General features: G+C 45.1%; 1 protein-coding gene across 1 annotated transcript in view; it reads right to left on the bottom strand.

Moving 5' to 3' along the window:
- The window catches only part of TCOF1 (treacle ribosome biogenesis factor 1), a 45,676-nt gene that overhangs the window by 9,802 nt on the left and 19,843 nt on the right, over window positions 1-16,031 (bottom strand). The window contains exons 10-14 of the mRNA XM_079968207.1: window positions 14,281-14,432; window positions 12,485-12,718; window positions 11,471-11,762; window positions 10,365-10,453; window positions 1,157-1,364 (exon numbers count right to left, since the gene is read on the bottom strand). Coding sequence (XP_079824333.1) covers window positions 1,157-1,364; window positions 10,365-10,453; window positions 11,471-11,762; window positions 12,485-12,718; window positions 14,281-14,432 — 975 coding nt within the window. The remainder of the gene's footprint in view (window positions 1-1,156; window positions 1,365-10,364; window positions 10,454-11,470; window positions 11,763-12,484; window positions 12,719-14,280; window positions 14,433-16,031) is intronic.

The raw sequence follows: 16,031 nt of genomic DNA, 5'->3' as shown, positions 1-16,031 counted from the left end.
CGGATGTCCAACAGGTGGCAGCAGAAGACTTGCTTGTGCCGACTAGCCCTTATTTTAACGATTCATGTTCTTGGTCACAGAACTTTACAGAATCCCAGGACACAAACGGAAGCCTTGCACTTCAGACACCGTGACTCCAAAGTGCTAAATTTTTAGCTTTTTAGAAGAGATTTCCCCCCACTTGCTTCTGAAAACCACCTTTTTGGTCAAAAACAGGGCAGAGCCCCCTAAATTACCTAAGCCTAGGGTTGTTGAAAGAGCTAGATATCTCACGTGACACAGACCCCCATTGTAAAATGTCTGCCACCACCCCAGACACTTAACTGAGAAGATGAACAGAAGGGGACTAGCTGCTTCCCTAAAGTGGCAGGGCGGGGGAGCACTTCCAGCTTATAGGCATCACTCGGCACACAGGCCTATTTTGGCCAAGCCATGGGTACCAGCCCCTACACCTGATGTCACAGTGTGGGGCAGGTCAAGTCCTGGCTCAGCTGAAAGGGCAGGAAAGCACTTGCTGGGTCTTTCTAAGCCCCTTGCAAAGCTCTCTGCCAAGAGCCACGCAGGCAGTATCTAATGATACTGTGCTGTCAAGGTGATTGACAGGTAGGCAGCCCAGGGTGGCGGGGGAAGGTAACAATCTGGCTTGCTGCCCTCGTTTCGTTCCCCATTCCTGTCCTAAAGAAAAACAAACAAACGCTATGCCACACTTCAGAACACAGCTGCCATCTTCAGACGAGTAACCTTAAGGGTGATGCTACGGCTATGGCGTGAAAGCTAAGAACAAACACATTGCATGGGGTTAACCCTTCAGTGCAAAATACTGTCCCTACCCACCTGAGGAGAGTCACTAAATATGTTCATGCAGAAATCCATGGACATCTATACCCTCTCCCTCCTCCCTCAGAAGATCTCAGAAGTTTCATGCCACACGGAGTTTGGGAGGAGGCAAAAGCAGCAGCCGAGACTCATTGCTTGAACCCCTCCTCCTGTCCACCCCCCCAAGCTGAGAAATGGGGACCTCCTCACTTTGTGCTGAATACGAGAGCTCTCAGGCGGTTGGGACAAGTAGACCTGTGCCCATATCACATCATGACTGATTTACTTGAACATTCCTCTCCTCCAGCCCTTCTGTAAGGATTCACCCTCCAAGACTAACCTGTCTTCTGCCCAACTTTTTCCTTAGCATCGGCATCCGAGTCGCTACTGTCACTGGAAGAGCTGTTGCCAGAAGCCATGCTGATGGGAGGACCACGAAGAGCAGAGGCAGCTTTTCTGGAACTCTGTTTGGATAGCGCAGGAGCGGCACCCTTCGGCAGAGTGGGCAGTGGGGTCTTTATAGGGCCCGTGAAGCCCTTTAGGAGGGACTAGAGGAGGGCAGGGGGTGGGGAGGAGAGAGAACACATACACAAGTTATTGCTATCTTCAAGCTGAAGAACATGGAAGTGGTACCTTACAAATCACCACCGGGTAGCCACTTAACTGGATACCTTTTCATAGTCCTGCTGCAATACTGACAAGTGAGAATCCAGGAATGTGGTTCTTCAACCTCTGTTTCTCTTAATTTTAATGAGGCATCAGAGCATTGGTGGAAGGTGGGGAGAGCATGAGCAAGGAATTGTCAGGGCATGTTGCCATCCGCCTGTCTCAAGAGACAATGGAGTGTGTCTCCGGGTGTGAAGTCCAACTGCTGCGTTAGAAGCACTGAAGTGACTTCCCCGGGGGCATAAGCCTGGGCTGTGTGTATGAAATCCTGGACTGCCCAGATAGCAAGACCCCACTCTCAACCTCGCTGATGTTGTCCAAAGGAAAGCAGAGCACTATGCTTGGCACCAGCTTGGCTGCAGGAGTTGCTGGAAGGAGGCATATAAGGCTCCATCCAACTGCCTTAGAGACTCCATTCCAGATTTGTGTAGTTTACTCCTTAGCCCCTTCTTCTCCCAGGGGTTTAGGATCAGAGTTTTCCTTCTCCTAGATGGGCTACCTTCCCAGGTTGATGACCCCATCTGCCCTTGAGAAGACAACAGGAACGTAGGCCTTTGGGTCCATCTGGCTCAGCTGAGCCTAGACCAGGGGTCATTGGATTCCTGTTCTCATCAGCCCCAGCTCCCATGGCCAGAGATGATGGAGTTGTAGTCCAGCACCATCTAGAGGATACCGGGTTGGCTCCTCCTGGTCTATACAGCAGCTCTCCAGGGTTGCAGGCTGGATTGAACTTGGGACTTTCTGCATGCATGTTTATTTGTAGCATCCAATGTTTATTTGTAGCATCCAAGTGCACAGCGGAATGATGAGGAATACGTGCCAACATGCTCTATATTGCTTTATTTACATTTCAAAGCTGGTAGATTACAGAAAACCATCTTGTCTCTGCCGGAGCAGAAAACTGCATCCTCTCTCCTCTGAAGCTCAGAGAGAAACACACTGTGTGAGAACAGTGAAAAACAGGAAACCAGTGTACGTCACATCCAGTTTCCTTTCCCGTGGGAAGCATAACAGCAATGCTGTCTGTGGAATGTAAACATTGTCTTGTGACAAGCCTTTCGCTGCACAGTGAAGAGAGCAGAAACCAACATCCTCCCCCTTTCTGTGAACACCACTGGGCAGCGTGTTCGTACAATATCAGTACAAACCCAACTTCTGCACATAGGTACAGTGTTGATCCCTTGATACAATCTTGGACAATACATCAGCAGGAATTTCATTACCTGGCATATAGGACACCGTTACGAGTCCCTTCTGAATACGTTCCCTAGCATGTTGCAACTTCAATTGCAAGTGCTTCGTGCTTTGCTTACAACCTTCAGAATTCAGCAAAGCCAAACATGCTTTGTTGTCCTGGTAAACCTGGATTGGACATTTGACAGGAATTTTCATGTCTTTGCACAACTGTAACAACCATTCACAATCTTTGAGTGAATAAGACAGTGCATTCAGTTCAGCTTCACAAGTACTTAAGCTAACTGTTGTTTGCTTCTTGCATGACCAATCAAAAAGACCCTGATTGTACATATAGCAAACTCCAGACGTGCTTTTCCTGTCTGTTGTGTCACTTCCAAAACTTGCATCTGCAAATATCTCAAGACCACCAGACTTCTGATTGTTAAATCTCAGTCTGTAATGCATAGTGCCTTTCAAATACCGCGCTACGCGTTTCAGAGCTTTCCAGTCCTTAACAGTAGGATTGTTGACTTGTCTGCTTAGCAAATTACAGCTAACAGCAATGTCTGGTCTTGAACATCTGGCAATGAAGTTTAGCTTGCCTAGCACACTTCTGTACAGTGTAGTGTCAGAAAATGCTTCTTCAGTGTCATCTACCTGATAACCTGTTGTCATCGGTGTGTCTACAGGGTTAGCATCCATCAGGTTTAGTTTGCCTAACACATCAGCAATTTTCCGTGACTGGTGTACTAGAATGTTACCATCTTGATCTCTCTCTATTTCCAGAGATAGGTAGTTGTTTACCTCACCAAGATCTTTCATGTCAAAGTGTTCTTTCAGTTGAGCTAGGGCGTTATTGTACATTGTGACATCTTTCCAAAAGAATAAAAGATCATCAACATAAAACAAACAATACAGTTTCTTTTGCCCCTCCTCTTTGACAAATACACATGGATCAGCTTTCCCTTGCTTAAAACCTAGAGAAAACAATACTTCAGTGAGTTTTGTGTGCCAACACCGTGCACTTTGTTTGAGACCATAAAGGGATTTTTTCAGAGCACAAACAAATCCCTGTTTTACCTGTACGCCATCAGGTGGAAGCATATAAAGTGATTCATCTAGAGATCCGTACAGAAAAGCTGTATTCACATCATGGTGACTAATGTGTAGATTCTCCTCTGCAGCTAGCTTGAGCATAAGCCTAATGCTCTCATACCTCACTGTGGGTGAGTAGGTCTCGTGATAGTCTTCACCTGGTACCTGTGCAAAACCTCTGGCTACCAATCTGGCTTTGTGTCTGACTATCTTGCCATTTTGATCAGTCTTCGCTTTGAAGACCCATTTGCTTCCAAGCAGTTTCATTCCTGGAACTACTGGAACAAGTTCCCATGTTTTGTTCCTTTCCAAGGAATCAAGCTCAGCCTTCATGGCATTTAACCATGGCTCAGCTTCCTTTGAATCCAAATCCTGGATTTCTTGGAAACTTGAAGGTTCAAATACCTTCTTGGAGCTTTTAACAGCTGTTACTGCTATCTTAGCAAACTCATCAGCAAATCTCTTTGGAGGTCTGCCTTTTGTGGCTCTTTGTGACCTGCGAATTAGCCTTAGGTCTTCAACACTCTCCTCTTCCTTCTTAGGAGAAAAGCGACCTATTGTGAACAATGGTTCCTCCAATTCTTGATCAGAGCTTTCAGAGGGTCGCATAGAGGCTTTCGCACTCTTGAAATCCTCTGAATCACCCGATTCAGTTTCAGACTCAGAATCAGTTTCAGTCTCAGAATCAGAACTTTTATCAGTGGGTGTGGGTGGTTGTGGTTGCTTTTGACTATCCTCAGTCTCATCACTGTCATCAGGGTAACATTGGAAAATTCCCACATTCTCCCCCCACTTGGCATTGTACTCAACACTTCTTGTGAGCTTAATTGTCTTAGAGTCAGTCATCCTTATTCTGTAAGAACCTTTCTCATAACCTAGAAAGATACCATGCAAACCACGCTTGTCTAACTTGGAGTTTTGTGGTGAGTGAACCCACATGTCAGAACCAAAAATTCTCATGTGTTTGATGTATGGCTTCTTGCCAAACATCTTCTCATAGGGGGTACAACCAATCGCTGAAGATAACCTGCGATTATAACTGTAAGTGAAACATGAGAGAGCTTCGGCCCAATAACTTTCTGGAAGATTTGCATCATGCAGCAAGGTTTTTAACCCTTGAAGCAATGTCTGATTTGCTCGTTCTGCAAGTCCATTCTGCCATGGCGAGTGAGGACTAGACAAATCGTGTTGAATTCCTTTCTCAGTCAGAAAAGCTTCAAACTGCTGAGAAGTGAATTCTCCCCCGCGATCTGTGAAAAGAGTCTTTACCTTCTTACCATGCACATTTTCCAACCAAGCACAGAATTCCTTGAACCTAGGAAAAGCCTCTGATTTCTGCTTGAGATTGTACACATAAATATACCTGGAAAATGCATCAATGAGAACCATGAAGTACCTATTTCCACCCAAAGAGGGCGCTAGTGGTCCAACCAAATCAGCATGAACAATTTGGTATGGTTCTGTAGCTTGCCTACTAGACACCTTACCTTTCGCAGCCATTTTCACCTTGTTTGCTGCGCATGCCTTGCACTTCATGTGGTACCTGCAGGGTTTAATAGTCATACCTTCAACCAAGGCAGGCATTTTAGATACTGCCTCAAAACCCAAATGTCCAAATTTTCGATGAAAATCATGAATACATTCTGCATGCAAACATTTGTTAGAACCTGCAATGCAACAAGTGTCATCCTGCACAACATCATCATAATACAAAACATATAAACGATCAACATATTCAGCATACAATACATAATCATTTTTCTTTGTGATGATGCACCTTTTGTTCTTAAAGGAAACGTCAATGTTCCGCTCATTCAGCTGTCCAACGCTGAGCAGATTATGTTTGGCATCTGGAACATAAAGTACATTCTGTATCGATAAGTCCAAACTGTGAAGAACAACAGTTCCGTAGCCTTTACTGGGAATTGTGTGGTCATCCGCCTGGTGAATCGCACCTTCCTGCGGTGTAAAAGACACGAACAGTCGCTTATCGTTGCACATGTGGTGCGTAGCCGCTGAATCAACAACGAAGAAAGATCTAGACGTCTTCTGGACCTCTGCAACTTTTGGAGTGAAGCGTGAGACCATTGCTTTGGGCTGCGTTGTCCTGGACACCGGACCTTTGCCTTTGCCCTGGCCTTTTCCACGCGATGAGCTTCCGCTGCGCTGCTCTGTCTTGGCCCTGGGATATCTGCATTCCCTCTTCATATGGCCTAGACGTCCACAGGAGTAGCATTTCACTGCCTTCAAAGCTTTGGCGCCATCTGGTGGTTCCACTGCACTATGGGATGACGTCTGTGAAGACTCCCCCTTTCCCATGCAGCTATCACCCTGGCAATCTGCTTCATTCTGAATCATGGCAGTATCACAAGCTACACTGAGCTGAGCATGTGGCTGATCGGCATCAGATTCCCCACTTGCATCAGCCAGCCTTCTGCAGCTAGCCATCTTATGCAGCTTGTTAAAATAATGCATAGAAGATCCAGCTTCTGTCATCAAGTGTGCCTCCCTCAAAGCGCCCCAAATTTCTCTGGCTGAGGTCTTACCACGCAATAGACAGAGCTCTTCTGGGGATACTATCAATGTAAGAGTTCCCCTTGCTTTGGAATCTTTAGCTTTCCATGCATCTGTAATTGGAGCTGGGGGGGTGTCTGTAATAACTTCAAACAGACCCTCTTTCCGCAGAATAGCCTCTGCATAGATAACCCAGTCCGTATAATTTTTCTTATTGAGCTTGGGAATCCCACAAGCATCCTGAAGGGCCATCATGACTCTGGCATTAGCCTTCTGCATCATCTCTGCTGCTTTAAACAAGCTGCTTTATACAAGCTGCATCTCTGCTGCTTCAAGCCTCACTCCAAAGGCAAGTTCAAAACAGCTTTCTCTCTGCTGCCTAAATCATGCTGCGTCACTTCTACAGCTTCTTCAGCTCTTGTAAAAGTTACTTTCGATTTCGCCAGCATAGCCATAGCCGCTGCCTGTTTCCGGCAAACGGACATAAAAGTTCAAAGTCCAGCCATAAAGCCATTAAATAGAAGCTGGCAGGCAGTAGCACATACCTCATCAATCATCTTGACGCGCAGATACCGTCCGATCCGACCCTTTGCATTCCGATCCTTTTGCCGGCATCAGATGACTGCGTCTTTCTTCTGGGCCCGATAACCAAAATGTTTATTTGTAGCATCCAAGTGCACAGCGGAATGATGAGGAATACGTGCCAACATGCTCTATATTGCTTTATTTACATTTCAAAGCTGGTAGATTACAGAAAACCATCTTGTCTCTGCCGGAGCAGAAAACTGCATCCTCTCTCCTCTGAAGCTCAGAGAGAAACACACTGTGTGAGAACAGTGAAAAACAGGAAACCAGTGTACGTCACATCCAGTTTCCTTTCCCGTGGGAAGCATAACAGCAATGCTGTCTGTGGAATGTAAACATTGTCTTGTGACAAGCCTTTCGCTGCACAGTGAAGAGAGCAGAAACCAACACTTTCTGCATGCAAAGCAGATGCTCAACCCTTGACTTACAGACCTTTCTCCAATTAGGTCGCTAATTCCTGCAGGAGGAGGGAAAAGTTTTGCAGGGAGGTGGGGGTGCTATGTACAAGGACATACTAGTGAATTAAGCTTTCAGGTAGAGTGATGACTAGCCTTAAGCCCGCTGGAGCCCGGGATCATCTGCACCACCATCACAAAAAATGTGCCTCCGAGTCTAGCATCTCCCCCCGCCCCCTTTCAAGCTTCCTAGATGATCCAGTGGCGTGCAGTCCCTGGACTAGAGGGATTAGCTTAGCTCCCCATTACTCTGGTAAAATTACACACACACAAACCTCCACGCTTCATTTCTGGAAGAAACCCCTCCTTCTCTCTCCTCCCTCCACCTTCTTGCTTCTTCTCTCCTCCCTCCTCCAACCTTACTTCTTGAGGCTCTTCTTTAGTCCACTCTAGGCAAGCCAGAGGGCTGCACTCCTTGCATGGCAGATATGAGGGCATGTCTGGTGATCTGGTGGCACAGAGCGGCCTGATTATATGAAGCTGACTGGTGGCCCCTCTAGCTCTGTACTGTCTACACTCACCTCCACCTTGCCCCAGCTGTTTGTGGAGTATGTATATGTATCTAAAATTGGTGATGCTCAGACCCATTCATTCTGCAGAAGAAGCTTTATACCCAAAGGATGGTATGTAATTGTCTGTGACCATTAGAACCCACTGGAATGACAAAATGACTTGCAGAGGCTGACATACGTTCAGAAATTTGCTTTATCAGTACAGTTCTGCCCATAACAAGCTGAACCCTACTACTTAAACCGTTAAGTTCTACTGATGTCAGTAGAAGAGGGTGGGGAAAGTTGATGCCTCTGAACATGTGCAGAGTGGCACCCTCTCGAGTGACTGCTGCCTGTTCAAGGCCATTCTAGAGTAAGGGGATAGGAAGATCTAGGGGTGGAGGATCATTGTGTGTAGGATATGTGTGGCTTTAAAAAAAAAAAAACGTATCAAGTGATTAAGTGCTAGGAAGGTATGATCGCTCTCTTCTAATACTTTCCCCTGCCAAATACTGGACACATTGAATACTGTAAAAGCAGCTCCACTGAATGCTGACAGTTGGGTGGAGCCTGAAACTATTCTCAAAAATGCTGGGTACTATCTACCGGTGTAATTTCCCAAGGCAACTGGCTGTAACTGTTCCCCTATAAAAATGTCACTGCATGCCACTGCCTAGAGACACAATCTTGCTTCCTCTGGCTCCCGATCTGAGAAAAGCATGTTGTAGATTCGTAGGTCTTGAAATGCTGATACAGAACTTTACAGTGACGCTACAAATTCCAAGAGCAAGCCCAGGTCAGCTCCTCCTTCACAGCCCCATTTTCTGCCTCTTATGAGCCCGTGAAGGAAAACACTCGATGAGTCCCGCCCCTGCCTGCCCCAGTGAAGGTAGAAGCAAGGAAGCAGCTCACAGGCTCTGGAGAAAGCATAGCTGGAGAAAGGCACAGGGACAGAAAAACCTGTCCAATGCTTCCATTCCCCCTATTGGGAGGCAGCGGGAGAGAGAGAGCGCATTTATGCCAGTATTTTATGGGTTTACAACACACGCAGTAAATTTGCTTCTCTGTTCTCTCCCTGTTAAGCATGCATAGGGGAGGCTGCTCACCATTACCACACTCCCAGGCTCACATGCAAGTCTAATGCGTTGCAGATGTACAGCTCATACTATATGCTGCTCATAAAAGGACATTTTATAGCTTAGACATGGCTTAAATTGCAAATAAAGAATTGCTGCCGTTTGCCTAACACAGCGCCCCTTGTTTAACCGTTGCATAGCCCTGCAGTTTCAACCTGGACCTCTCCCTTAATCAGGCAGAGCAGGTTAACATGAGGTCAGACACAGATATAATCAAGATTCTACTTCCAGGAAGCACCTCTCATTCCGTTCAGCAGGTGCATTTAAGATGATGACACCTTTGCTGAACCTATTCCTATTCTCAGTTTTCTTATGAGTAATGTCAATACCAATTTTTAATATAAAATGTACAATAAATGTTGAACCCATTTGTCCTGCACTAATATAACCTTACATTTCTTATCTAGTTGCATGCCTCCCTCACCCCCAATCTCTTCCCTTTCATACCCCATGCACTTATCTTATAATGAAGGAGCACGTTTTGTCACTTACAAACAAAATAAAACCACCTCACAAAACCACTGGGTCAGACTGAAAGGAAAAAACACACTGAAACGCCAAAATTTTAGGCATCCAGATAATATCAGTATGGTGAAAACCCACATTTAAACAAACTAACTTTATATTATAGGCATAAGGAGGTTTAAATATCATTATTTTAAAAGCCACTTTAAGTTCAAGAAAACAGTGCATCTTATCACGGGCTTATGATAACGGATCCAACTTAAGACTGGGGGTCACTACAGACCCCAAGTGCTGTTCCTGAATACTGTAACTATGTCCTGAAACAACAAATTATCCTTAAAGCAGCTTCTTCTTTCTTTTTGTTTTACATTAAATTGGAAACATTTTTAAAAAAAATATCATTTTTGGTCATGACTACAATGTCAGATCAATAAATGTTGAACCCATTTGTCCTGCACTAATATGACCTTACATTTCTTATCTAGTTGCATGCCTCCCTCACCAGCTTCCAGATAGGGGAGACCTTCCTTCACCAGGCTTAGAGTAAGCAGCTGTAAGAACTATTTTTACCAATCACACTTAACATCTGATGCATTTACAAGACCAGTAAAATGCCCTTCTTGCTCACTGCAGCCTTCCCTTATGAAACTGTGAGACAGGGCTATTGTGTCTCCAGATGGGGTTCAAGACTGATCCCCAGGCCCAAGACTGCTGAAGTGAGCAAAACTCCAGTCTGTTTGGTGTTAATAGCAGATAACCCTGCAGCTGAATGGTGAAGTCCACACCTTGCTGGCATTACTTATAGCTATGAGGCCAAGCCTTATAGTACTACCATCCATCTTAAAAAATCCTTTGTGCAGACATGCACCATTAAGACAAAACATCAAATGCAGCCTAATGGAATGTGTGCCAGTGTTAAGAGCCGTCTTCTCAGCATGAAGCCCCCATCAATAAGGAAGCAATACCTGAGAAGCCTCCTGGTCTTCATCACTGCTGGTCGCTTCAGATGAGCTCTCTGGCTTCTCCCCCACTCCTTGTTTCTGTGGTATGCTCGCTAAAAGAGAAAGAAAGAAGGAAAACTGCCATCTGTGGTACTTCTACTGCTGCAAAACTGTTGTGACACAAAGAGCATCGAACTGTGGAGACAGTGCCAACCCAAGAGCCTTATGAACTTTTACCCACAGAGTTTGCCCATCCCAACTTTGCCAAGGTAGTCGCTGCAAAGGGTACATAGAAGTTTAGGTGATGGCCACTGGGGTTGCTTCAGCTGTGCTGTAGGAATACCAAACTTTCCTTACTTTTCGTTTTTCCCCCAAGGTAGGCAAGTGAGGGAGTTATTGGGACAAGAGCTACGTGACCCTTGGGCCCAGCGAAGAGGCAGACCACTTTCAAAACTCCTTGAATCACCACAGGCAGCCCACTTAGGGGCCACATTTCCTAAAGGAATTGTGCCAAATTGTACAGTGCTCCACATCTCGCACCTAGAACTAGTCTCCTAAAGAAGGTTAGGCATACTTAGGGTTTCTTTGAGGGCAATTTTTTAAATTAAAAAAACAAACAAGAAAATCTCGTTGTGAGATCAAGAAAACACTGTGAGAAGGAAAACCATAAAGTTCTTCTCTAGTGCCCTTGTAATAAGACAAAATGAAGATATAACCAAGGAATTTCTCCCATTGAGACTTGGCCAATTGTGCTATCTATCTATCTATCTATCTATCTATCTATCTATCTATCTATCTATCTATCGAATTTCTAATGTGAAATAGCCACTGAGGGTGGGGAGGATTAACTGGAGTCATGGCTTAGCCTCATCACCTATTTCCCTGCTCAGTCTTGGGATACATGGTGCACCCCTAAGGATGAACAAGAATGCCTATCCCCTCAACATCCAAGATTCCAGGTGAGAGGCTGTGGCCTTCAGATGGCTAAACACCCTCTGTAAACATGCCATGAATAGGCTAGGATCCTTCTCAGCTTCCCCTCTCACGGGGGCACTGCTGTCTTGTTGCATCTCTTCACTGTGCTTGCCACATTCAAAGGTGACTGGAATTCCCCCCATCTCGTCTCTTACCAGGCTGTGGGATCTGCTTGGCGGTTGTCAATGCCTCCTCCTCGCTATCCGAGGAACGGCTGCTTCCAGAACTCTCCTTGTGCTTAGGGATCCCATCAGGTTTATCAGGCGGAGCCTGGCTTAGTTTAGGCTTCTTGAAGGAGCTCTGCTCCACCTTCCCCGTTGTTACTGCAGCAAGGCCTTGGCACTTGGTGGAAACAGAGTTCGGTGTACTAGAGCTGGCCTGTGCACGCTTCCCTGGAGGAGCAGGTGTTTTTACTGCTTTCGGCAGAAAAAAGGGGTGAATGGGGGGCTGCAGGAAGATACAAAATCAGAAATGTCCATTAGAAGTTAAAAGAAGAGGGTGCAGACTTCACAACCAGCCATTCTTGGAATTAACGGACTATTCTTATGCCTAAAGAAAGCAGGTTCAAACATTCTTGTTTCTGTTGTCACCTATCACACATGAACAATGCAAATCTTCAGGGCAACTCTGTTCCCTGTCACTGGGTATTCCTTAGGAGGCCAGCAACAATGAAGCTCAAGTAGTTGATCTTTATTTTTTGTTTTAAAAAAGCACGTTATTATATTAACAACTCCCAGTGCTGGTATTGGGAGATAAAATGGCTGATCCCTGTAATTTTTATACTTTTTAAAATGGATTTGTAATTTTTATAGGTTTTGGGCCACCCAAGTGGCATGTTTATACTAGAAGGATGGGATATAAATGTTGCAATAAACAAAAGAAAATAATTTACATAATTGGCAGTAAAATGCTATCAATTAAGAAAGATCAGAGGTGATGGGAGAAAGGCAAGGGAAATCCATGCCAGAGAGAAGTAAAGCAGCCCTACCAAAGTGCCTATGGACAATGACAGTCACTTATGGCACTAGTATCACCGCTGCCTTAAGAAGCTATTGAGAAGGGAAAGGGGTCATTAGTGCTGGGGACCAGGCAGCTTCACACCTCAAGTCCGAGCCACTAGTACAGCTGCACTCTTTGATTCTGTGCAGCAGAATGGATTCTCTTTTTACCTGTTTCACAGGCTTTGCAGCCGCCACCTCATCCTCTGAAGAATCAGAGCTGTCGGTCTCTGAGCTCTCTGCAGCTTTCTGGAGAGAGGCAGCTGCAGACTTCATTGGGCTTGCTGTCCCAACTTTTCCTGCTGGCTGAGCATTGCCTGCTTTGCCTGATGTGGCACCTGCCATCTTTGCAGCTGGAGCTTTCGCAGGAGCGGGTGTGGGTTTCTGAGTTTCCTGAGCTGGTTTCTAGGAAAAGGGAGGATTATTACATAATTAGATTGTGACAAGAGCAGAAGCTCTATATGCATAGAAACTCAAGGGAATTTATTTCTGTGAAGGTCTAGGTTACCAAACAACAAATACAACATATAACAAAATATGCACATATATTTATTTTTTGTTGTTAAATTTCTGCTCCATCTTTCCACTTGCCCTTCTGTTGCCTTTCACCTCACATTCTTAAGGGTTGTTGTTTTTTTAAAAAAAGTTTAATTGCTACCTCCATTAAGAAGACCGCAGTTGCTTCCCCCAAGATGCAAGATGATGGCAATGGTGCTCATAAGTATAATAGGCTGTTATACTCTGTGTATACCCACGGAAATTAACAGACATTATTATTATTAATAACAATTAGTCATTTTCCTAACAAAACTGACCCAAAGCAACTTACAAAAATAATACATGGCTAGCTTGGGTACATTTCAGTAACGCTTAGAACACTGAAGACACATTCTGAAACAGAATGGTGTTTTGTTTTGTTTTTTTGCAACCCTGTATGTAAGCTGCAAGCCTTCCTTAGATTTTTAATTTTCAGACAAAATACTATTCAGATTGTTAGTTACCAGCCTTTCCCAACCTGCACCACTGGCTGGAGTTTTTGTGGGGTTTTCATGTGTTTTTCATAATATGCTACACCTGGCACAATAATATAAAATATATTTTATGCATCCAGCATGCATATATTGTATTATATGCTTCAGCCATGATGTAGAAGTTATACTTAGATTAACGAAAACAATCTTTTTTTTTACAAAAAAACCCAAAACTGTCAGCTGTGCAAAATAATAACTACTTATTTATTCACCACTAGGAACAGTCTTGGCAACTCCTGCACTGGTTCTACCCAAGCACCTGCTTGTTTCTTCTTTTTTGAGACTTCCAAGGAACAGTGGCTTTTAAGTGTGGAAAGCCCTAGAACTGTTTTCAGAAGCAGATCTGGAAGCCAAAATGTGGAACAGAGATTTGGGGAGGGAGAGGACAATGAGGCTACTAGAAAAAAAGCAACCCAACTATCTGCAAGCACTACATAGAGCTCCATGCAACCTCAAGGCCAGAGGAGTGTTCCTAGCCGACCACGACCACTTCATACTCACTCTGTGTCCTACAGCCTGAGCTGAATGGCACAGCCGTTGAGTAAACACAAATACCCAAATCTATAGCTAGGGGCTGTGAGTGCACACAGTCCATTACCTGAATGAGCAACTGTGAGCAAAAGGGGCCCTGCACACACAGCAACCCCTTCACAATCTCGAAGCCAGATCTTTTGAAGAAGCCAACGTCCCACTCGTCAGATTTTCAGAAGCAGGAGGCCAATTCCAGATCCTCATCCTCATTCCATGCTAAACAGCCAATCAGCAAATTTTCAGGCCTTTCTTTTTATATTCTAAAAAAATGGTTCTGAACACACCAGACGCAAGCACACGCCTCAAGCTTTGCAAAGCAAGCAACCATGAACTTAGGACCAGGATGCGAAGCACAGCCGGAGTTATACAGGTGGGAGTTTCTGCCCTCCTTGCTTTCTCAGTTACCTGGGTGAACACTTTGTCTTCTTCAGAGTCAGACTCATCGCTAGAATCCTGGCTACTGTCTTCACTCTCCTGGGCCTTCTGAAGTGGTCCTCCTGGTGGGGGCAGGGACTTTGCAGCAGACACCACCTGAGGTGCAGCGTTTGCCTTGGTTGCTAAAAGGAAATAAGGAAGTGAGACAACAGCTCAATGGGTTAAAGCTTAAGGGGGCTGCAGCTCAGTGCCAGAGCATATGCTTTGCAGGCAGGTTGCAGGTTCAATCCCTGGTGTCTCCAGGTAGGGCTGAGAACCATTTCCCTAAAGAGCCACTGCTGGCCATTGCAGTCCAGGAACATTAGGCCCTCCAGATAGTGTTGGACTACAACTCCCATCATCCTTGACCATTGGGCAATGCTGGTTGAGGCAGAAACTGGAGTTCAGTGACACCTGGAGGGCCACAGGTTCCCCATCTGTTGTGGACAATACTGAGTTAGATAAGCCAATGGCCTGACTTGGTATTGAGGCAGCTTCTTATGATAAGATAGAGTCATCTGTAGATAGTGCTCATGCACTCTGGACCTGTGCTGCAGCCATTTCTTCTTAAATGGAAAAAGGAAGAGAAAGGAAGTGAAACACAGACTTCAGGAACAGCTGCTGCTCTCTTGGAAAGGTCATGTCAGTGCTTGCTGGTGATTTCCTAGCACTGGTTGAAGAAAAACAGGAAGGAATTGGAGATCACCACAGTTCATGGTCCCACTAGAAAAGCTGGACCCTGAATCGAGAAACGTCTTCCCCTCCAGCTTCTGGACAAATATGTCAGGAAGTCTGTTGGGATCCAGCCTGCAGCCGTGAAGTCTAGATCTTATTAGCAGCTACCTTCTGGTGACAGATAAGCTGCTGCCTGGTATTCCCCCTCCCCAAACTACAAAGCCTGTCAAACCTACAAGCAGGGAAGAAAGATTTTTAGATGCAAGCCTTTTAAAAAAAGCAAATCCATTGCACTGCAATTGAAAAGAGAACTCACTGAAGGACAATTCCTTTAACCTTTAGCTGGTCTAAGCTCCCTGGAAAAAAACAAAATAGCCAAGCCATGCAGTACAGTAATGCCTCATCTTTGTTCAGTTTGTTTAGATAGACCAAACATGATAAAATTGTGGGGGAAGTTTCCCAATATCTCCATTAAAACTTCACACACTCTTCTTTTCCATGATCATGGTGGCAAAAAGAAAGGCATTGCAAATGCATGTTAACTCAGGGAAAGTTCAGTGGGAAACACTTGCTTGGCATACAGAATGTCCAGGGTTCCATCTTTTGCTGCAGGTGATGGGGAAAAGTACTTTGCTGGAGATTCTGCAGAGCTGCTGCCAGTCAGAGTAGAATATGCTGGGCAAGATGGATGAAGAGCTTGACTTTGGATAAGGCAGCTTCCTGCCTCCTGTGCGCTGGTGCCAAAGGGTAGCAGGGAAAAGACTAAGAGCCGTGCCAGACATCCTAATAACTCACACAAGGTCACATTCAGCCATGGTTTACTCAAAGTAAACATAGAAATTATGTTTCAGAGTAAACATTGACATTGATGGATCTAAATTAGTTGTTTCAATGGGTCTACTCTGTGTAGGCCTAGCAACGGATGCAACCCATGCTTTGAAAGATGAGAGGTGATGGTTTTAAGGCACCAAGCAGTAGTCAGTGCAGCACACGTTTAAATAATATGCACTATTCAAGCATGCTACAGTGGAACCTCGGTTTTCAAGCGTCTCGGAAGCTGAACGATT

Source organism: Podarcis cretensis (genome assembly GCF_951804945.1).
Source record: "Podarcis cretensis genome assembly, chromosome: 2".
NCBI classification, from domain to species: domain Eukaryota; kingdom Metazoa; phylum Chordata; class Lepidosauria; order Squamata; family Lacertidae; genus Podarcis; species Podarcis cretensis.
The sequence above is the reverse complement of the archived record's forward strand: the minus strand, read 5'-3'. Positions and strand labels throughout refer to the sequence as shown.